The sequence below is a fragment of the Mustelus asterias genome, chromosome 2 (genome assembly GCF_964213995.1).
Source record: "Mustelus asterias chromosome 2, sMusAst1.hap1.1, whole genome shotgun sequence".
Taxonomy (NCBI): Eukaryota; Metazoa; Chordata; class Chondrichthyes; order Carcharhiniformes; family Triakidae; genus Mustelus; species Mustelus asterias.
In genome coordinates this window covers 111,032,816-111,055,387 of record NC_135802.1, presented here as the reverse complement: position 1 = coordinate 111,055,387, position 22,572 = coordinate 111,032,816, and the positions used below count along the sequence as shown (strand labels likewise).

The 22,572-nt window shown below is 42.7% G+C and overlaps 1 protein-coding gene across 1 annotated transcript in view; it reads left to right on the top strand.

The window, feature by feature from the left end:
* adcy2b (adenylate cyclase 2b (brain)) overlaps window positions 1-22,572 on the top strand; it is a 422,964-nt gene that overhangs the window by 338,989 nt on the left and 61,403 nt on the right. The window contains exons 13-16 of the mRNA XM_078228489.1: window positions 6,780-6,849; window positions 8,764-8,861; window positions 11,257-11,341; window positions 17,400-17,537. Coding sequence (XP_078084615.1) covers window positions 6,780-6,849; window positions 8,764-8,861; window positions 11,257-11,341; window positions 17,400-17,537 — 391 coding nt within the window. The remainder of the gene's footprint in view (window positions 1-6,779; window positions 6,850-8,763; window positions 8,862-11,256; window positions 11,342-17,399; window positions 17,538-22,572) is intronic.

Genomic DNA, 22,572 nt, shown 5'->3' with positions numbered 1-22,572 from the left:
CCGAAGATTTCTGACGTAATCACAATCTCATATGGAAATTAGCCTTTTCATTTCATTAGTGGGCCCGGGACTGAAATCTCTGGACCCAGGAGCGTCTCCCGTCCCCTCCGCCCCCTGCCGGGAGCAGTTTACAATTGCTCCCCACTAATGGGACCCTGCTGGAGAGAGTAGAGGCCATTAAGCCCCCCGGAGGTTGGGGAAGTGGTGGGGTGGTGCCATTTGGGCAAAACCAGCCTGGCAGTGCCAGCCTGGTCCCATGGCTCTGCTCAAGGGGCAAATGGGCAATGCTCAAGAGATACCTTGGCACTGCCCACCGGGCATCGGGCAGTGCCAGGAGGTGGAGCCAAAAGGAGAGGGGCCTATTGGGTGGTGATTGGTGGGGATAGGGGTTACCGCTACCACTCTGCATTCGCGATCACAGGAAGAGAGAGGGTGGATGGCGATCGAGGCTGGCCGTCCGGGTGAGGGGAGGGCTGGGGATGCCAGGGGGTCGGGACTGACGGGGGGAGATCAGGGGTCGGAAAGCCAGTGATGGGGAGTTGCGGGGCTGGCCAGCGATTGGGCTAGCCAGCAATCGGGAGGCCAGCAAAGTGGGGGCCACTGCGCATGCTCCGGTCTCTGCCCTGACAGATCGGCGCACGCGCAGTGAACCGTTCAGCGCTATGCTGCCAGCCTCTCAGGTGGAAACAGGCCCCAGCCCCTGATTTTCAGAGGGAATCACACTCGGGCACTCTGATGCACAGAGTGTCGGAGATTCATTCTGGAAATCTGGACTTCATTCTGGACTTACTCCCATTTTCACAACAATTGGGAACTTGGAAGTTTTTTGGGAGAATTCTGGCCCTATGTTTATAGGCTCATTATCAGCAGCAAACATGGGAGATGTTTGATTAGACGGGCAACAAGCATTGGGAAGTTGATGGTGGTGCTCAGATTCAGATTTCACTGGAGCAGCAGAACTGCAGCAATGAGAGAGGCTGTGGGGGGAAAGGGGGGAAGAGGCAGCAAGAACCAGCTGCATTGGAGGTTAGAGGTAGTGAGGGACAGGTTGAAGTGGGGAAGGAAGAGGCAGCTAGAAAAATGGCTGCAATGGAGAGTGGTTAAGAAGGAGATTGAAGGGAGAGAGGGAGGCTATGGGGAGGGGGTTGTAAAGAGGCAGTAGGGTGTGAGAGGGAAGAGGCAGTGAGGAGGAAATTGCAGCAGGGATGGGAGGCTGAAAAGAGGCAATTGACTGCGAAGAGGGAAGTGGCCTCAAAGGGGAAGAAGTTGTGATGGGGGGGGAGAAGCCTCATAGATGAAGAGGCTATGAAGGACAGGAGAGGCTGCAAAGTCAGGAAAAGGCTGCAAGGTGGGGGAGAGACTGTGAAGAGAAGGGAGGCTGCAAAGAGGAAAATATCTGCAAAGTGAGGGAGAGACTGCGAATTGGAAGAGGCTGCGAAAGAGGTTGTGTGGGAGACAGTATTAAACCTGTCAATAACGAAATGTTCAGCTAACTGGGAACCAGAAAATCTTGAAGCCATTGAGGTAACAAATTCTTTACAAATGAAAGTGAAATCTCTAGCTTGAGACTGCCTAAGTTTAGAAGCTAATACTACTGAATGGGAAGAAAATATAATGGATGCTATTGTAATGAACACTGCTGAATGGATAATTTAATAATGAATAGTTTTATTTCACAACAAAGACTATCACATCTCGAAGTGTTTTACATGCTGTGAATTGCCTGAGGGGCGATGACTGTGTTAGGGACAAACGTGCAACTCTTTTGCATATGCCAAGATCCCAAGCAGTAGTGAACAAATTGCATTTTCATAGTGCTTTCTATGGCCTCAGGGTATTCCAAAGTGCTTTACAGTCAATGAAATACTCTGGAAATGTAATCACTGTTGTAATGAAGGAAATGTAACAAGATAAATGTTCAATTAGTTTAGGGGCTTCTAGGACCAGAGAACTTTGAACCAGATCTTTCAGGAGTGAAATTAAGAAACGTTTCTACGTACAGAGGGTGGGAAAAGTTTGGAACTCTTCTCTGCAAGCACCAATTGATGCTTGAGCAATATCAATGTTAAATTTAAATCTGAGATTGAGATCTGAGATGCAGTATAAAGGGTAGCATCTGCCTGGTTAAAATCTTTCAGGTTTGTGCACTTGCAATAAGAACACACAAGCTGTGTCCTCGCCTGTTCTAAAGAAGGCATATTTAAGTGATGGCTTTTTGAGTGCAGAAGTGTGTGTCAGTTACTTTGAAAAAAAACTTTTGTTGCTAAATTACACCTGCTTTTTGGTACCAGTTTAAATACTGTGGCGTATAGAAAATTAATGCTTTGATTATGTGCTGTAGCTTTAAGTTTAATGGAGGAACGATAATTATTGAGGATATTGATGGATTCTTCAAATTCTGCTTCAGTGTGAATCCAAATACACCAAGGGGCCGATGTTACCAAATCGGGACTAAGTGCCAGGTCTGGTCGTCAAACGGATCCCTCCCCCAGGGTAGACACGTCACTCCCCTTCTCCATCCGCGCCCCCCCCCCCCCCCCCCCCCCCCAGGGAAAGGCAGAGCAAGGCCAGGAACGTGCAGGAGGCTGTCGACGGACTGCAGATCGGAAGGATGGTGGAGGGAGACCAGCGATCAAGCTAGGTCGGGAGTGTGCCTCCCAGGGGGGTCCGATCCCGGGGGGGTCTGCCGGCGGGGCCTGCCTCCCAGAGGGGTCCGATCGGGAGGGGGGGGGGGGGGGGGGGCGTTGGGGGGTGTGGCTGCTGGGGGGGGTCCGCGAAGGATGGTCTGGGGGGATTGGTTTCGGCGGTTCCCCTGCTGAATTGGAGTCCCATTCGGACTTTTATTTAGCAGGTCGTTTAATGCGCGGACGCGAAATGGGCCGCAACCTGGTAAAGTTGGATTCGTCGGTAAAGTTGGGCGCGAGCTTCATTAAGTCGATTTAAATGCATGCAAAAGCATTTAAATCATCGCGCCGGCCGATTCGGGCACGCGCCAGACCCGCGCCCGAATCGGGGCTCGGTAAAGACGCGATCTGCCATGAATCGGGTGCAGATCGTGTTTTAGGCCCGACGCCCAACTTTTCCGCGATTTCGCGCCCGAAAACGGGCACGAAATTTTGGTAAAATCGGGCTCCAAAAGTTAACATAAGTACAGAAAGAGCTGTTACTACGTGACTATACCACTTAATAAAGGAGTCAGTGGGAATGAAGAAGGAGTCCCTGAAAACAAAAAAAGTGGCCACCAAAAATCAAAAAGTAGTTCTTGCGAAAATATCAAGACCAACCCTTGGGGTTTTGACTCCTGCTCTGAGCTGCCACAGAATCCCCGACCCTAACACATCAGGAAAATTGCAGTGCACATCCGATATGCAGATAAGAATTTTGTTCAAGGAAATTTAGACTACAAAAATGAATGAACTTCAGTCGGGTGAAATTTAGAATTTTTTAAAAATTCTCAAACCCAACCCTAAATCCTTCCTCCTCATCCATCTCTTCCTTTTTGACTTCTCAGTCCTTGGCTTTTTACCTGATAATTGGTGGCAAGAGTTGTACCCTCATGATGGTAAGATGGTACAGTATGCAGCATACCGACACACATATTGATACCCACTCAACCAAGTGCTACGAGTCTCCTCCAGACCATTCCTGAATCATTGCTTCAGCATGCCAGTAATCTGTTGTATCATGTTTCTAGTGTCAGCGTGGCTCTCATTGTATGCATGTTGTGCACATGTGTGTGGATTGTACACCAGTCATCAGCTGTGTCATGAGCAGATAGACTGTGTTGCACAGTAGCCAACCTTTGGTTTTCCATGGTGGCTAAAATAGAGCTGGCACAGCAGACTGCTGCAGAATGAACACATATTGACTGTTGCTAGGAATATTGAGCATTGATCTGCATGATGTAATCACCACCAGCTGCACGTTGAGGTAGTGAAATCTCTCTTGGTTCCAGTACATGGAAAAGCTGGCATATGGTGTCCATAAAGCAAAAGTACAGTGCCTGTTCAATTGGAAAGCCTGGAATTCTTGAAACTCTGTTGCTCACCTAAATAGAAGCAAAATATTATGGATGCTGGAAATCTGAAATTAATCAGAAATTCCAGATAAACACAACAGGTCTGGCAACATCTGTGGAGAGAAACAGAGCTAACATTTTGGGTCTAAATGACCCTCTTACTTTGCTTGCTTCTCTCTGGCAAAAGGCAATGAAATGGAGTTATCTCTCTTTGAACAGAAAGCCTATGGGTGCTCCCTTATGCAACAGTGCACTGCAAAGTACAAAATGTCTTTAATATCTCCAGCCTGTAAGAAACCAGGTGTGTAAAATTTCATAGCTGCCTTCGTAATTACAATCAGCAGTCTTTGCCCTGCTCTGAGGTTAGTGTTGTGGTATCCGACGAAAGATTTCAGTGAGGATTGCTTCCATGAAGCACAGGTAGCTCAAACATTGATCATCACTGAAGTTTAAGTGGGAGGATTGCTTCCTAAAAACCCCGGACAGATACGGTCTTCTGTAGACAGCATTTTTCCACCCCCCTTCCTCCTCTACCAGCTTGTTCTGCTCTGAGTGACCTCTGCTGATCCTCCCCATCATGCTTGCTTCCAAGAGGAAAATCTACCACTACACTCATGTCAAAGAATCATTACGGCCCGGGAGGAGGCCATATTGCCCATCAATTCCACTCCAGCTTTCAGTAGAGAAATCTAGTCAGTCCCATTGATCGACTGTATTCCCATAGCCATGTGCTTTTATTTCTCTCAAGAACGCAACCAATTTCCTTTTGAAAATTTTCAGCATCTCCATTTCCACAACCCTCTTAGGGAGTGAGTTTCAAATCATTGATGTTGTTGGGTAAAAAAAGATATACTGCTTCATTCCCCCTGAATTGTTGCCCAAAACCTTAAATCTATGTCCCCTTGTCCTTGTACCAACAGCTAATGGGAACAGCGTATCTTTGTCTACCTTATCTAACCCTGTTATATTCTTAGACACCTCTTTCAAACCTCACCTCAACTTCCTCCGCTCCAACTGGAAGCAACTATTTTATGAGCCATAGAATCCCTACAGTGCAAAACAAAGTCATTTGGCCCATTGGGTCTGCACCAACTCTCTCAAAGAGCATCTTACCCAGGCCCCCCCAAGAATAGTTTAATGGAGGCCTTGTGTGTATGTTGTGTGACTGGGGCCTCCCTTGTAACTGGGTGATTTATGATCCTTGACTCTTATCTGGGTCTGCTTTGAACCAAGGCCTATGGTTTCCTCATAATTTTCCCTGTCACTGAGTTTAGCGTCTTGCAGCTTATGTGATTTTTAAATTGGCATGATTATTAGCCCTTTTAGACGCTTTTGAAGTCATATGGGAAACTTTGTCAACCAAACAACATGTGCTACCAAACCCAATTTCACACTGCATGGGCTAAAAATCTGTCTTCCCTGCTTTTTTGACACAGGGGTTTTGTAAATGTGCTACTCCTACTTCATTGTCATGATATGTGAATAAATGGATTTCTTGCTACTTGCTTCCTCTGCACCACTGATAGCTACCTCTGCTCTCAGCAGAAAGCCAAGCAATGTTGTACTGAGAGCATTTATTGCACCTGCCCTAATCTTCTTAAAGACAGTCTGTCCCTCTTAAAGGGAAGCTACACTGAGAAAAACTGATGGAACTTAAAACTTGGAAAATGAAACAGCAGGATGATGGAAGTATTAGTACTGAGGTGTACAGGAGGAGAGATGTTTTCATCACATGGGGGATCAGGACACCCTCAAAGGCCACCGCAGCAGCGAACAAGGATGCTTGCAACTCCAAAACGCGCACCTCCTGAGTCCTAAGGAAGGGATTGCCCATGGTATCATATAATGGAACCTGTGTCATCTGACATCGCTGAGAACATTGAGGGTGATGGTATGTTCCTGCCTTTTTCTCTTCTTAACTCACAGCACTGATGGCATTATGAGCAAGCAGCAAATGCTGTGACATGGACCTCTTGCTTTGCACACCCCACATTATCCCACTTCCTTCATCGCAACTTTCCCCTTCTACTTTCCTGTTTTCTGACACTCAAGAAATGCCACCTGTACAAGAGTGTCTCCCATTTTTTTCTGAAAAATGCAGTCAGGGAGTGATCCACTTGTGATAGATGGAGCAACATCAGTTAGCATCTTGGGTAGGTGGATAGAAGCAGCAGCACAATTGACAAACAGCAGCATTTGGTGGAGAACTATGAAGGTACATAAAAGAACCAGGACAAAGGTGATGGCAAGTTAGAGACAATAGCATCAAGACCCAAGGCATCAGAACTCTGGCATGTGGGTGATGGTGTCCCATCCCCAGCCCTCATTTCGAATCCAACCTGTTTTATCTTTTTATCCAGTTTGTGGAACACTGGCTTTTAACAGATTCCTCCTGCACAGGTGAGTCAACTGGTATTAAGAGCATCTTTTTTGAAAACAGAAGCTGTGTCTGTGGACGCTAGTTTTCATCATTAAATTTGTAAAATTCACTTGAATTGGATGTTTCTGTCAGTGCTTCCGGCACTTAGCAATGGCCTAGTTAGAAAGATTTGTTAAAAGTAAGAGGTTCTTTCACCAGATAATGTTAGTGGTCTGGGATTAGCCCCCTCCAAGTTTACTACATTAGTGTCTTTGTTCAGAACAGATTATGCATTTATCTAGAATCAATTCCAGATCACAATATCTGCACTTTAATTAAAAGAGAGTTGTATTTGTTTGAGAATTTATGGGACAGTTTATCGAAAATGTATTTGTTTTACAGGCAATGGCTAAAATCTGATGATATTAAAAGAATTTCCCTTTTCTTTCATAATCAAGAATTGGAGAAAGAGGTAAGTGTCCCATTTTATTCCAATATTGATTGAAAAGTGAAAGATATTGAAGGTTAAAATGGATACCCCCAACATATGGGGTGTGTAGATTGATGTTACACAACTAACTGCCACATGTTCATTGCGTTGAAGGCAGCATGTTAAATTCATAATGCCTGCTGTTTCAACTGATTACTGTGTACAGTAAGCACTACCTATGCTGTTTGTTATCTGAACGCATCAGCTGGGGCACCTGATAATTAGGACGGTGTGTGCAATTTAAAGGTAGGTGCATTGTGGTTGCAAGAAGTGGTGGTAGTACTTTGTGAATTGATCCTGAGCCATTGACTGAACATGCCAGACAGTTTGCACCAAGGTTTTCGGACCACTGCACAGGAAGCATTTCTGCAAGATGTGGAAAAAATAAGGACCACCCTGTATCTGTGGAGGAGCACTGGGGCTGAATGTCAGGTGACCCTTGGGACATAGTACATAGAAATTGGAGAAACTCATTTATTGGTAAATTTAATCAAATCAACCCTTAATCTTTTAAATTCTGGGAAATGCAACCCAGGGCTGTGTAATTCCTCCTCATACTTCAATGCTTGGTGACCAGGCATCATTCTAGTAGAGCCATGCTGCACTTCCTGCAAGACTATTATACCTTTCCTAAGATTTGGTACCCCAAATTTCACACATTACTCCAGGTGTGGTTTAACCCGGGGCTTTATATAGGTGAAGCCTGAGACCTATCACCTAGTATTCTATCCTCTAAGTATAATGGTCAGGACTCCATTTGACTTTCTGTACCTATTACTGACATTTTAGTGCTCACTGTACCTGGACCCCCACCCCAGGTCCCTTTGGACCTTCTCTGTTTCTAGCTTTCATTGGAAGCACTGCCACCGGGAAGTTCCCCTCCAAGCCATTCAGCTTCTTGACTTGGAAATATATCACCGTTCTTTCACTGTCACTGGGTCAAAATCCTGGGATGAGCAACAAATGCTGGTCTAGCCAGCGACACCAACATCCCATGAATGAACAAAAAAAAATTAGAAAATATCTTGTTCAATCATTTTCTAATCCGAAGATGACCTTACATTTCCCTACTTTGAAATCTATTTGCTATTGTTATATCCATTCATTTAATGTATCAATATTTTGTAATTTTATGCTTCCATATACACTGCCTACAATGGTACTTATCTTTATGTCATCAGCAAATTTCTATTTATTGCTTTCTATTTCATCATCTAATTCATCAATAAATATGGTGAATAATTGAGGTCTCAATGTAGATTCTTTCAGGACACCAATAATCACACCGTGCCAATTAGAGTACCTGTCTGTTATCCATAACCTCTGTCTCCATCTGCTCAACCAACTTCGTTATCAGGTGAATAATCTGTCTTTAATTCATCAACTTCAACTTTATCTAACAATATCTTTTGAAGGGCTTTATCCAATGCCTTCTGGAAGATAACATCCATAGATATTCCCCTAGCCATACTGATCATCTCTTGAAAATTTCAATCAGGTTTTGAAGTCTCTGATCAGCTGAAAATTTTCAAAATATGAGTTGGCCCTATCCTTTACACACTTTACAAGTTCTGATGAAAGGTCAGAAACTTGAATCATTATTGTTCTCTCCACAGATGCTGCCTGACCTGATGAGTATTGCCAACACTTTCTGTTTTTCTTTCAGATGTCCAGAATCCACAGTACTTTGTTAATGTATTACTGCTTGGAAACATTTAAAATTGTTTTATAGGGACTCTATTTACTCCAGAATGATCTTGCAAGGAGGGCCTCCTCATGCATTTTGGGGCCACTATCTTACTGTCTGTACATTAAAAAAGCAGTTTATAGTAATGTGGAGGAGCTTTTCACATTAGCTCATTGATTAACTAATAGTTTGTGTATTAAATCCTGTAGTATCGAGCAACTACACTTCCTGCCTTCAAGTACTATGTCACCTGTGCTTGCCTCATATTTTTCTGCATCTTCATCGTTCAGATTCTAGTCTTGCCAAAGTAAGTATATATTCCAATTCATTTCTGTGAATGTAATAATGCTCTTGAGGTATGAGGCATAATTTCCCTGGGCTTTGCCTGAAGAGATGCTAATTCTCAGCCCATTTACATTTCTCCAAGACTTCAGGACTTTCCCTGAAAAGTGGTGCCTTTGCTTATAATAGGCACAGACTAAGAACTGCCATATTATTAAGACAGGAGTGGCGTTCCTGGCCTTCCTGCTTCATTTTCATCTCCAACCCTGAAAAGGTGCCCAGTGGAAATAAGCCTGAGTCCTGTGCCATTAAAGGATAAATCAATGCTAAATGTCTATGACTGATCTTTTCAGTTCACATCCCAGTGGTCATTCACACTCCTGCAGCGTTGCAGTCTGCCAGGCTTCTACATTGGCAGCACCTAAAGACTGCACTCAAATGCATTGTTCCAGGCCTGCTCTGTTTAAATTGGACCAAGGCAGGCTGGTGTCAGATTTTACTTATACTGGCCAATTTAACCTTCAATTCTCTTATGATGATTGTGGGGGATTAAGTTATCCCCAATTAACTTCAGATCATTCTTTATCAGGAGGTGTCCAGATAAAACAATTTCCCCATTACGTGTTTAAAAGTATTAAATCATTCTGGATTTCTCATGAAGCATTAACTGTGCTTTCTCTTTAATGATGCCGGTACCTTTAAAAAACAGGAAATGCAGACTTCTACTTGATTTCTTCGCTGCAGCCAATTCTATTCTCCCAATAAGTTTAGTAATAAGGATTGATCATGCATCAAACACTCCATATCATTTTCATATGTAAAATTCATTTTAAAATTATGACTGAGCAGCTGGGAGGCTGGAGGATTTAATTCTTAACCAGTGGTCGTTTTATACCATCATTTACAAGACCATTCTGTACATTGATTTGGCTTTGCTATTTTCAACCGTATCATTAAGAAAAACAAAGACAGCTTGGACTCCCAACCCACATCAATCCAGGAAACAGGCTAGCCTGTTGAGATTCTAGGGAAACTCCTGGCAGACTTGACAACTGTCACAAAAAAAAATTTCTGTCATGAGGCTTGATTCCAAACCTGGCAGGTGAACTAAATAATTATACTGAAGCTGTCTGCATGAAACATACCTGTGATAAAGGCTGATGGAGCAATAATAATGTGAATGGAATAAGGTTGAAATATAAAAACATTGAAGGAGGCGTGGTAACTACTAGATGAAGTTTTATTAAGCCCTTCATATTTTAGTACGTAAATGATGAGTATTTAATAAAGCTTTCGAGATAGCTATTGCTTGATTATCATGTGTATTTAATTTCTTATGTCTTTGCTTTTTATTTGTTTTATGTTCAGTGATGATATATTCAGTTGAAGTAGTACCACATTTGATGCTTTCTTGTTTTGCGTGACAATGTGCACCTAATTCTGAAAGGTTACTTGTGAAATTTGATAAGCTATTAATATAAGGCTCATATGACAAATGGGGTATTTTGCTTGCTCTACATTTGGTTTCATTAAGCGACTCATTTGTAATGAATGTTAATAAGAGTCAATATGAGCTACTTTGTTCTTAAACAGGGGTGTACACTTCTGTTTTACCTTGTCCATGCCATGTTTGGCCATGGTAGACATCAACAACAATTCAGAGAGAAACTTCCAACCATGTCAGCATCCACCCATGCACACTTGAATTGGGTGCTAGAACATGTAAAGTGTGTTGGGAGCAACTTGGGATGGCTTGTCCATCAAGCTTTCCCTTTTTGGAGGAAGGCTGTACCATTTGCCTCAGTGTCTGTTTTGCCACAATGTCTGTTCTAATGTATTGCAATTTAAGGATTCAGCAAGCTAGACTATCCCATTACCCATCCATAGGAATTCTTTAAGCGTTAACTGACTTGTTTAGAATTACTCTCACCCCCAATCAGCAGATTGTTAACTCCATTACAGTTCTTGACTGCATAACCTTCAGCACACTGGATGCTATGCAGTTGAAGTTGTGTCTTTCAAAGATGGGACATTATAAGGTTTTATCTATCTAGTGCAATGGTTCAGGTCGACATTAAAGATCCTATGTCAGTACCAAAGGTTTTTTGGCCAGCATTGTATTCGATCAACATCACCAAAAATCAATGAATTGTATTCATTTCATTGCTTTTGCTATTTGTGGAGCTTTGTAGTGTGCAATGTCATTACACATTCACCTGTATAACAAAATTGTTTGCAGTTCAAAACATAATTCAAAAGGTCTCTGGCACACAATGGGATATCTTGAGAGATGTTTGATGCTGTTCTGACGGCGGACAAAAGTTGAGGCACACATTGGTTAATTCTGAAACTGTTAATATTATTTGTGTAAGTGACCAAAAATACATTTATTTTAAATTAAATATTTTGATTTGTTGTAGAACTTCTATTCTTGGGATTTCTTTTGGAACTGCTTTCCTTACACTTGTCTTCATTCTTTTCACCTGTTTTGCAGGACAACTCCTGGTGAGTGTTCTTTTATTTAGGATGGAGAAAAATAATTTTATTTGTGTAAAATAATAAGTTAAAAGACATGGTATGTGTTTGATGTAATTGATTAGATAGAACATATCTCATGCATTTGTGTATGACTATGAGGAAGAAATTACCAAAAACAGAAAAATAGGTTAAATTTATTAAAATATAATGCAACGTTGATTCAAGAAACCAAAGCTAAAAGTAATGATGATGGGGGTGATCTTACTGGCTCGTCACACTGGCTGATCAACATGGCGATAAGATCGTGAGAGAGGCGAGAAACCGCGTTCACACTGGATTGTTGGAATATTCGGGCTGATTTAAATATTTAAATCTAATTTAAAATAATATTAATGATCCCAGGACAGATTCGGGGCATCGATCATCCGGGGGAGGGGGGTATCAGGGCAGCAATCAGCAACCCAGCCTCTACAGCTCTCTACAGTAAATAATTCCACAGATTTACTACTCTGAGAAAATAACTTCTTTCTCATCTGTCTTAATTGGGCAATCCCATATTTTGAGCTTATGCCCTCTGATGCTAAACCCTCCCACAAGAGGAAACAGCCTCTCAGCATCTACCCTGTCAAGGCCCCTGAGAATCCTATACATTTCAGTAAGATCGCCTCTCATTCTTCTAAACTCCAATGAGTACAAGACCACCCTCCTCAACCTCTCCTCACAAGAAAATCCCTCCATATCCATGATCAACCTAGTGGACCTTCTCTGGACTGCCTTCAATGCCAGTATATCTTTCCTTAAACACGGGGGCCAAAACTGTTCACAGTATTCCAGGTGTGGTCTAACTAGTGCCTTGTATCATTTTAGCAAGACTTCCCTCTTTATATACTTCATTCCCTTTGAAATGAAGGACAACATTCCATTTGCCTTCCCTATTACCTGCTGAATGTGCAGGCTGTTTTTCTTCCAAGAAATGGATGCTGCTCTACCTATGATCAGTGGGGGAGGGAGGGAGGCCTGCTGCTGCTCTGCCTATGATTGGAAGGGGAGGGAGGGGGGCCCGCTGCCACTCTGCCAATTTACATTTACACTCTGCCTCTGATCGGTGGGGGAGGAAGGGGGGACCACTGTCGCTCTGCAGCTAAGATCCGTGGGTGGGAGAGGGGGGGGGGGGCAGCATTTTCGAGCAGTGTGGGGCTTGTGATCGGCCACGGGCCCCCGCAATTGCCGGGGGGGGGAGATTTCAGGCTAGCTGCAGCAGCAGAGGCCTGACTGCTCTCTCTCTCTCTCTCTCTGTCAGGCCTCTGCTGTTGGAACTGCACATGTGCAGACACAGAGGTCTGCACATGCACAAAAGCTCCCTCTGCTGCTGGCTGGTGAATTAAGCCCCGCCCACTTCCTCTAGTAGCTAGAAACAGTCGAGCCCATCTGTTCATGCACTATGTGCACAAGATTGGGAGTAAAAACTCACCCAAAAACTGATCTGCAACTCTTCCCTTGTCACGTTAGCTGGACACTTAGAATTTCTCTTGTAAAATTCCACTCAATGAATTATTCCTCTGCCAATTTGATTTTCCCAATACACATGAAGAATGAAGTCACCCATGATTAATGTACTGCCTTTTTTACATGCCTTCATTATCTCCTGATTCATTCTCTGTCCTTCAGAATAGCTACTGTGAAGTGATTTATAGACTACTCCCACCATTATCTTTTCCCCTTCTTGCGGGCATCATGGTGGCATAGTGGTTAGCACTGTTGCCTCACAGCACCAGGGACCCGGGTTCAATTCCCGGCTTGGGTCACTGTCTGTGCGGAGTCTGCACGTTCATCCCATATCTATGTGGGTTTCCTCCGGCTGCTCCAGTTTCCTCCCACAGTCTGAAAGACGTGCTAGTTATGTGCATTGGCCATGCTAAATTCTCCCTCAGTGTACCTGAACAGGCGCTGGAGTGTGGCGACTGGGGGATTTTCACAGTAACTTCATTTCAGTGTTAATGTAAGCCTACTTGTGACACTGATAAATAAACATTTTAAAAAACTTTATTTCTTACTTCCGCCAATATGGATTCTACATCTACTGATCTGCCTTGCCATTGTACTTATTCCGTCTTGTACCAACAAAGCTTCCCCACCACCAATTCCTTCCTGCCTATTCTTACAAAACGTTACCCCTGAATATTTAGTTTCCAGGTTTGATCTCATTGTAACTACATCTCTGTAAGGCTATACAATCATACCAATTAACCTTAATTTGTGCCAGTAATTCATTTATTTTATGCCGAATAATGTGTGCAAGTAAAGAACCATTAATTTTGCCTTGTTACCATTATTTCCCCCATTGACCCTATTTACTGCTTTTTTATGTTTGTATACTCTGTCCATTCCTGTCACATTCTGGGTATCATTACCTAAATAGCTGCTTTGCAATGCTGCCATATCCCTTTGCTTTGTAAGCCTACCTATCCCATCTCTAGAACCACCCACCCACATTCAGTTTAAAGCCCTCTCTACTTTCCTAGTTTTGCAGTTTGCAAGAACATTGGTCCCAGCAAAATTCAGATGTAGGCCATCCCAACAGTACAGCCCCCACTTTCCACTGTACTGATGCCCGTGCCCCATGAACCGAAATTCACTTCTCCCGCACCAGTCTTTGAGCCAAACTGAACCATGGTTCTTAATTGGGCACTTTTTATATCTTAGGCTACATAATGTGTGCCAGCAGGTTTTTTTTACCATAACCAACATCACAGTTGAGCCCAACCAATACAAAGGGAGAGTACAATTCCCTACCAGCTCAATCAAAATGATAGAATTTAGAATTTAAAAGTTCAATGGATTTTTATCACTATATAGTACTAAGAGGGAAAAGCCACAGGAGACACATACATTAATCTATTTTAACACTGTGTAGCATGGACATTCAAAACTACAAACCTCCCAGCACAAGGGAGGATGGCTGAGGCTGTCAGAAGCCAATTATCTTGGCCCCAAAGATATCGCTGCAAGAACTCCTCAGAGTAGTGTCCTCAATCCAAACATATTCAGTGGCTTCATCAATGACTTTCCTCCGGCATAAGGTCAGAAATGGGGATCTTCGCTGATGGTTGAAGTGTTCAGTACTATTTGCACTGCCTCAGATACTGAAGTAGCCGTGCCCACATGCAGCAAGACCTGGACAACATTTAGACTTGGGCAGGTAAATGGGAAGTAACATTTGTTCTACAGAAGTGCCAGACAATGACCATCTCTAACAAGAGAGAATCAAATCACTTCCCCTTGTCATTCAATGACATCACGATCGATAATGCCATACTATCAACATCCTGGGGGGTTACTCTTGACCAGAATCTTAACCAGATCAGCATATAAAACATATGTACCCAAGAGCAGAGCAGAGATTGTGAATATTGAGGCAGTTAACTCACCTAGTGGCTCCCAAAAGCTTGTCCAACTATTATAAGGCACAATTCAAGAGGGTGATGGAATACTGTATGCTTGCTTGGATGAGTGCAACTCCAACAACACTCAAGAGGTTTGACACCATTCAGAACAAAGCAGCTCGCATGATTAGCACCCCATCCACCATCTTGAACATTTAATTCCCCCACACTGGCAGCAGTGTGTGGCATCTATGGAATGTACTGCAGCAAATCACCAAGACTCCTTCAACAGCACCTTCCAAACTTACACCCATATCAGCTAGAAGGACAAGCGCAGCAGATGCATGGGAACACCACTGCTTGCATGTTCACCTCCAAGCCACTCACCATCCTGACTTGAAACAATATCACCGTTCCTTCACTGTCACTTAGTCAAAAACCTAGAATAGCGCATTGGTTGCACCTACATGACATGGACCGCAGCAGTTCAAGATGTTGGCTCCCCACCAACTTCTTAAGGGAAATTCGGGATGGGCAATAAATGCTGGCTTTGCTAGTGATGCTCATATCACAAGAACAAATAAATGAAATGATAGATACAAGGGTGATGCCAAAGAACCGGAGGAATGTAAATGCTACACTTTTTCTCAAGATAGGGTTGAAGGGTAAACTTGACAAATACAGAGCAGTAATTTTAACATCAGTGGTGGGAAGCCTATGGAAACAAAAATCTGGGAGGAGCTTGAGCAAGCATGGCTGAAAAAGGGAGAGCAATACAAATTTGTTAAGGACAAGTCATGTTTTCTAACTTTATTGAGCTTTGGGTGACGTAACAGAGAGGATTGATGAGGCAAATGTAGTTAAATGCTGTGTTGATGGAATTTCAAAGGTTTTTGATGTAGTATCACACAATAGGCTTATCAGAAAAATTACAGCCCTGGGATAGAAGTGGCTATAGCAGTATGGAGACAAAATTGAGTAAGGGTTAGAAAATAGTGTTATGGTGAATTATTGTTTTTGGACTATTGACTTGAACTTAGAGGTACAGGACACAATTGTGAAATGTGGAACTAAAGTAAACAGCGAAGAAGATAGTAATAGACTTCAAGAGAACATAGACAGGTTTGTGGAAAGGATAGAAATGTGGCAAGTCACATTCAGCACAAAAGTGTGAGGTGGTTAATTCTGGTAGGAAGAATGAGGAGTGACAATACATACTAAATAGTGCAATTTTAAAGAGGGTACAAGAAGAAAGAAACTTGGGGTATTTTGTGCATTGACTTGACAAGGTAACAAAGCAGTTAAAGCATATGGGGTCATGGGCTTTATAAATAGAGGCATGGAGTGAAAAAAGCCAGGAAGTTATGGTAAACTTATATAAAGCTCAAGTTCATCCCCAGCTGTTGGCTGGAATTTTCTGGCCATTTCCACGGTTGGATCCTCATGTCTTGCTAAAAGTCCCACCCATTGGCAGGGATTTTACTTGGGCAAGGCTCGTAAAATCCCGCCCAAGGCCAACGGAAAATTCCATTCTGCTAGCCTCGCCTGCCCCGATTTCAAGGTGGGCGTGCCGTTAAAATTCTGGACATTGTGCCTAATTCTGAGCACCACACATATGGAAAAATGTGAAAGCCCTGGAGGGATACAGAAAAGATTTACAATGGTTCTTGGGATGAGGATTATAGTTTTGTGGATGGACTACCGGGGTTGTTCTCCATGGAGCAGAGAAAGCGAAGGGGAGCAAATGATTTAGATAAAGTAAATTAGGGGAAACTGACCGGGGACTTAAGCATCCAAAATGAGAGGGCACAAATTTAAAGTGGTTGGCAAAAGAACAAGAGTTGAAATGAGGAAAACCAATTTTTATACAACTGATGGTTAAGATTTGCATTGCACTGCCTGGTAGGATGTTGGATTCAAAAGGAAATTGGATAAATATTTTAAGGAGGGATATGCAGAAAGAGCAGGGGACTGAGACAATTGGATTGCTCTTTAAAGAGCTGGTGCAGACCCTTTGGGTCAAATGGCCCCCTTATCTTGCCGTTCCTATTCTATTATTCTATAATGTTAGGTTTCAGCATGGTGAATATTCTTATGAATAGAGTGACAGCAAGAAAATGTGCTCTTCATAAATTGCTGTATGAATAAATGATGCTCTTGCCTTTGCATATTTGGGCACATATCATGGTTTGCGTATCTGTCAGCGTTGTGTGGGCATGAGTGTGCAGCATGTAGAGGTTACAGTTCAAACTGAAACAGCAGGATCTGACAATCCTACACAGATGTAAAAAATAGAATTTGCTGTTTTCTTCACTTTTCCAGGAAGTAAATTAGCCATAAAATGTTTCCTTCTTGAAAAATATTTGTTATAATAAGTGCAATCTAAAATAAATTTGTGCCACAGTTTTAAAGTGACCAAATGTTTTTATACATGAATAGTACTTTCAAATACTTAATTGGTATCTAGTGAAGTTAGAGATTCTTCCTGCTATTACTTGAATAGAAGTTGGGACTTTTAAAATATACACTAATTGCTTATTTAACCAAAAAATTATTTTCTAATTTTCCACGTTGGCTGCAAAAAATTCATAAGATCCAATCCAGAAGTATGTAAGCTGACAAAAATTGTTAACGTGGGTTGTGAGCATGAAGTGCAATTTTCTTTTCAAGAATTTTAATTGTACTGTTTCTTTTGCATCCAGCAATGTAGCAAGGAGGCTTCAGCATTCTTGTTGTGGATTTTAAAATCATCTGAGATAATTGCAAACAGACCTTTGCCACGTCTTACACTCACAATGACAACCACCACAGTTATATTAGTTATGGCCATATTTAACATGGTAAGTACTTTATATCATGAAACCTTCATCTCTTTTAACCATTGGAGAATTAATCATTATTAAATTAATTATTGTACTGCTATATTAAATCATCAATATTGATTTGTTTTCCTCTTGTATCATGAACCATTCCTAGCTGAGAATGTGAAAAGATGTTTGCTCCCAGGCTTCTGCCAGAATCAATATTGAGTTGGTCATGTAGGTTTGTGTATGAATGAGCCACAAATGACTTCTTTCTGATTTATTTTCACTGTCAAGCCAAAAAATATGTTTCATCTGCTTGGTACAACTGATGTTGGAAACCTGGAAAATTGTAAACCCACATTCTATTATTCCATGGTGCTTAGGCATTCTAACCTGCTATGCTAACCTGTCACTCTTTGAAATCCATCTCGTTGTTATGCTTTGCAATTATTACCAGTATGAAATTTGAGTTGAACAATTTCAGAGCGTAATCTTTGCTTGTCTCTTGTTTTTACTTCTGGACAGCAGCCATTCACACTTATTATGTCTTGTGGTTCACAGCAGTTCAAAATAATCACAAGTTTAGACAAATTGGTGCAGCTTTCATCAAATATATGTCACAGATCACATCACTTGATTTGATTTAATTTGATTTATTATTGCCACATGTATTAGTATACAGTGAAAAGTATTGTTTCTTGCGTGCATACCATACATGGAGAGGAGAAAGTGCAGAATGTAGTGTTACAGTCATGGCTAGGATGTAGAGAAGATCAACTTAATACGAGGTAGGTCCAATCAAAAGTCTGATAGCAGCTGGGAAGAAGCTGTTCTTGAGTCGGTTTGTGCAGACTGAGACAGTCCCTCTATTATGGAGAGAAAATGGCGTAGATATCCCTTTGTAAAAAAACCACCCATTTTTAAGCAGTGTTAAGGCATCAAATAAAATGAGGCATGTGTAATTTACTACCATGCACCCACTCAAAAGAATGCTAGAAAGATCACAAATTGTTATTGGCATCTGCTCACTCCCACAAATGTAAGTGGAGCCTGATGAACAATACCAGTGTTCCTACTGATTCGAGGGACAGTTGATGGAACACTTGGTATTGAAATTCCGATGTGAGAACCGCTACATTCTGTAATAGAAAATATTTCTATTCAATAAACATCTAGCAACTGTGTGATGCCAATCACCTGCCTAGAAATCTGTCTTGATGCTTTTATCCTGCAACAATCCCTGCACCAGTCTTGATGACTCAGAACTATGGACTGGATTTCACAGCACCCTGCCAGTATATTTGAAGGCGGCTAGCTCATTAAATAAAATGATTGGGCTGCCTGCCACCTTCCCACCCACCCCCAATCTCTGTCCCATATCATGGTGGGTGGAGAAGACATCCAGCAGCCCACCTACCCTTGGGCCAACTGCAGCCCTTAAGCAGCCAATTAATGGTACTTAAGCACCTTCACCACTGTATTGCATGCACCAGGTGAAAGCAGAGGCAAAATGGGCTTGCGCTGCACAGGCTGCTGTTGGGCAGGAAGAGGATCCCTCCTTTGGGTGATGCACTGTGCCCAATGGAGGAACACTCCCAAGATTGTATTCCCCATTTAAGCCTCCGAACTGCTAAGATGCTTTAGAAGAGCATAATTAAACAACAAAAAAATACAAGCCGAAGGAGATATTAGGACATTTGAGCAAAAGACTTGTCAAAGAAGTAAGAGTATCAAAGATCATCTTCAAAAAGCAGGGAGAAGTGAAAAATCAAAGTGATTTAGGAAAGGACTTACAAAACATAGGACTGGGCGTCTATGGTAGAAAGAAAGAAGAGAAGGAATGCATAAGAAACCCAATTTGAAGAAATACCAAAATCCATTAGGTTTATGGTGTGGTTACAGAAAAATTGAGGAACAAAGCCATGGAAGGATTGAAAATAAAGGATAAGAATTTTTTTAAAGTATGGTCAGTGACCAGGGAACTTGAGGCTAAGGAATGGAGTTTGGAGGAAACTTAGGCTCAAGCAAGAATTTTACTATAGCAAACTTTTTGAAGTTTTGTTTTGGGTGCAAGGGTACATTTGGCACAATCCTGCAGTACTGCTCTGTAAGAGACTCCAGAATAATTTAACTTGTTGTGCCCTTGTTACGATCCTCGTCGAGACCGATAATTTCTTTAAAAAAAAGGAATCCCCATGACTTCAGTGGAAAGAAAACCACTAGACAAGGGGCGCAATTTTCTCAAAAACATTCTAAGTGCCCAATGGGCAGGAAGATGGGAGGTTTTCCCAAGCGTAGTTAAATGAATTTACGACACTCTGTCAGGCGATTCACACCAGTTGGGGGGAAGGGGGGGGGTGGTGGGCGGGGAGGGTTGGGGCCCAAACCCGCTGGAGAGGCTGGCAGCAGAGTGCACAGGGGGCCATTGCGCATGCGCCAATCTCCCAGTATACTGGGAGATTGGTTGACATGCCATCACCCCCATCCCTCCGACATTGTCAGTCTCCCGATCATTGGCCCCGACCCCTCCCCACCCCCTCCAATCCCCGGAGTTCACCGGCCTTGATCCCACTACTGCCCTATTACCGGCCTCCCGCTCAACGACCCCAGTCTTGCCTTGGTTCGATCTACCAAAATGCATCACCTTGCATTTATCTAAATTAAACTCCATCTGTCATTCATCAGCTCACTGGGCCAATTGATCAAGACCCCATTGCAATCCTAGATAACCTTCTTCACTGTCCACTATGCCTCCAATCCTGGTGTCATCTGCAAACTTACTAACTATGCCTCCTAAATTCTCATCCAAATTATTAATATAAAATGACAAATGACAGTGAACCCGGCACTGATCCCTTGGCACACTGCTGGTCACAGACCTCCAGTTTGAAAAACAACCCTCTACAACCTCCCACTCTCTTCTGTCATCAAGCCAACATTTGTATCCATTTAGCTACCTCATCCTGGATCCATCAGATTTAACTTTATGCAACAATCTACCATGTGGTACCCTGTCAAAGGCCTTGCTAAAGTCCATGTAGACAACATTGACTGCACTGCCCTGTGTAGTCCTGATGGCACAAAATTCTTAGGGATGCCCATCTCCTATCTCTTTAAATGGTCTGCTGGTTCTGGCAAAACTAAAACAGCAGCAATGGGCCATAACCAATCCACAATCTCTTGCCCTTCCTATCTTCAGTTTTCTGTCCTTTACCATCCTGACTTTGAAATGTATTGACATTCCTTCACTATCACTGGGTCAAGATTCTGGAATTCCCTCCCTAACAGCATTGCACAAAGTGTGGGAGATTCATTCTGAAAACCCCGCTGAAAAAAACAAAGGGAGTTACTGCAGTATTTACACAAATTCGGCACTTAGAATTTTTTTGGGAGAATCCGGCCCATATCTGTGATGGATCATCCATCCACCTGTCACTCCTGGCTAAAGACAGTTGCAAATGCAGCACACCAGCATAAATCTCTGGGCTTCAGGCTTGAACAGTGACTTTAGCAGAGAGGCTTCATCAGAAGTGATCACAGAACTGCCAGTGGTCATCAAGGTCACTCAGCACTAAATCTCTCCATCATCAAATCCTTACAGGCTGGAGCCTGCTTTGGCTGGAGCCAGTTAGGAACCAGTAACATTTAAAGAGAAATCTAAACACAAGTTTCCTTCCAAACTAGGTGGACCTCACCAGCTTGCACCCTTTGAAGTTCCATCATGCCTTTTTCTGAACTTTCCATAGCAAGGACAATTTCTAATGCCTTCTTTAGGGTTATTTCTGCTTCTGCCAACAGTTTCTTCTGTATGAAGGTATTATTCACTCCACACAATAGCTGATCTCTCAGCATTTTTATTAGGGCATACCCAAATACACAACGTTTATCGGTTTGCCTCAATTTTCTCGCAAAAGCAGCAATTGCCTCTCCAGGGGACTTATACAATCCCTACAGTGCAGAAGGAGGCCATTTGGCTCTCCGACAAACCTTCTTACCTAGACCCTATTCTTGAAACTCCACATACTTACCCTGCTAATCCCTCTAATCTACACATCTTGGGACACTATGGGGCGATTTAGCATGGCCAATCAACCTAATCTACAGATCTTTAGACTGTTGGAGGAAACCAGATCACCCGGAAGCAACTCACGCAGACACGGGGAGAATGTGTAAACTCCACAAAGACAGTCACCCAAGGCATCGAACCCGGTTCCCTGGCGCTGTGAGACAGCAGTGTTAACCACTGTGCCACCGTTCCACCTCTGCCGAATTGCCTTCGAGGTTAAACTTGTATCTCGGGATAGTCACTGGGGGCTTTGAGTGATAATGCCCTTTTACTATTTCCATGAGTTCTTTGAAGGTTTTAATGTCCAAGTGTCCAGAGAAATCAAGCCCCTTATTGATTTATAGGTTTTGGCACTGCAGGCTGTTGTCAGAATTACCCTCTGCTTCTCCTCCCACCACCATTTCAAGAAATATAGTAAGAGTTTTAACAACACCAGGTTAAAGTCCAACAGGTTTATTTGTTGGACTTTAACCTGGTGTTGTTAAAACTCTTACTGTGTTTACCCCAGTCCAACGCCGGCATCTCCACTTCAAGAAATATCGCAGACATTCAATATATTGAATTCAATCCTCTCAGTTAGAGTCAAATGGCTCAAGCTTTCCAAACAGAGGCATTATGATAACTCCGACTGCTGAATAGACATGTTTCCAGTGACTTGTACACAAGGTCTGCTCTGCTGCCGTGGCAAATGGAAAGCACTCCATTGAACCTCATCACCAAGTATGATATCTTGGAAAGAATGATGACCACCAAGTGGAGTAACTAAAGAACTATTTATTAACAAGAATAACTATATACAGAGAGTGAGAAAAATGCTACTGATTACTTTGACTCCAGTCACCAGACTGCCTGGGAGAGCGTGCACTCAAACCCAAAATATGTGCGCTTTTATCCGACTGGCTGAACGGGTTACATGACCCTCTGAAACCTCGCTCCTTAAAGGGGCTCACTCCTACAATTGTCTTTTATCCAAGCATGGAGAAGCAGGAGGAGTCAGTAAGTACT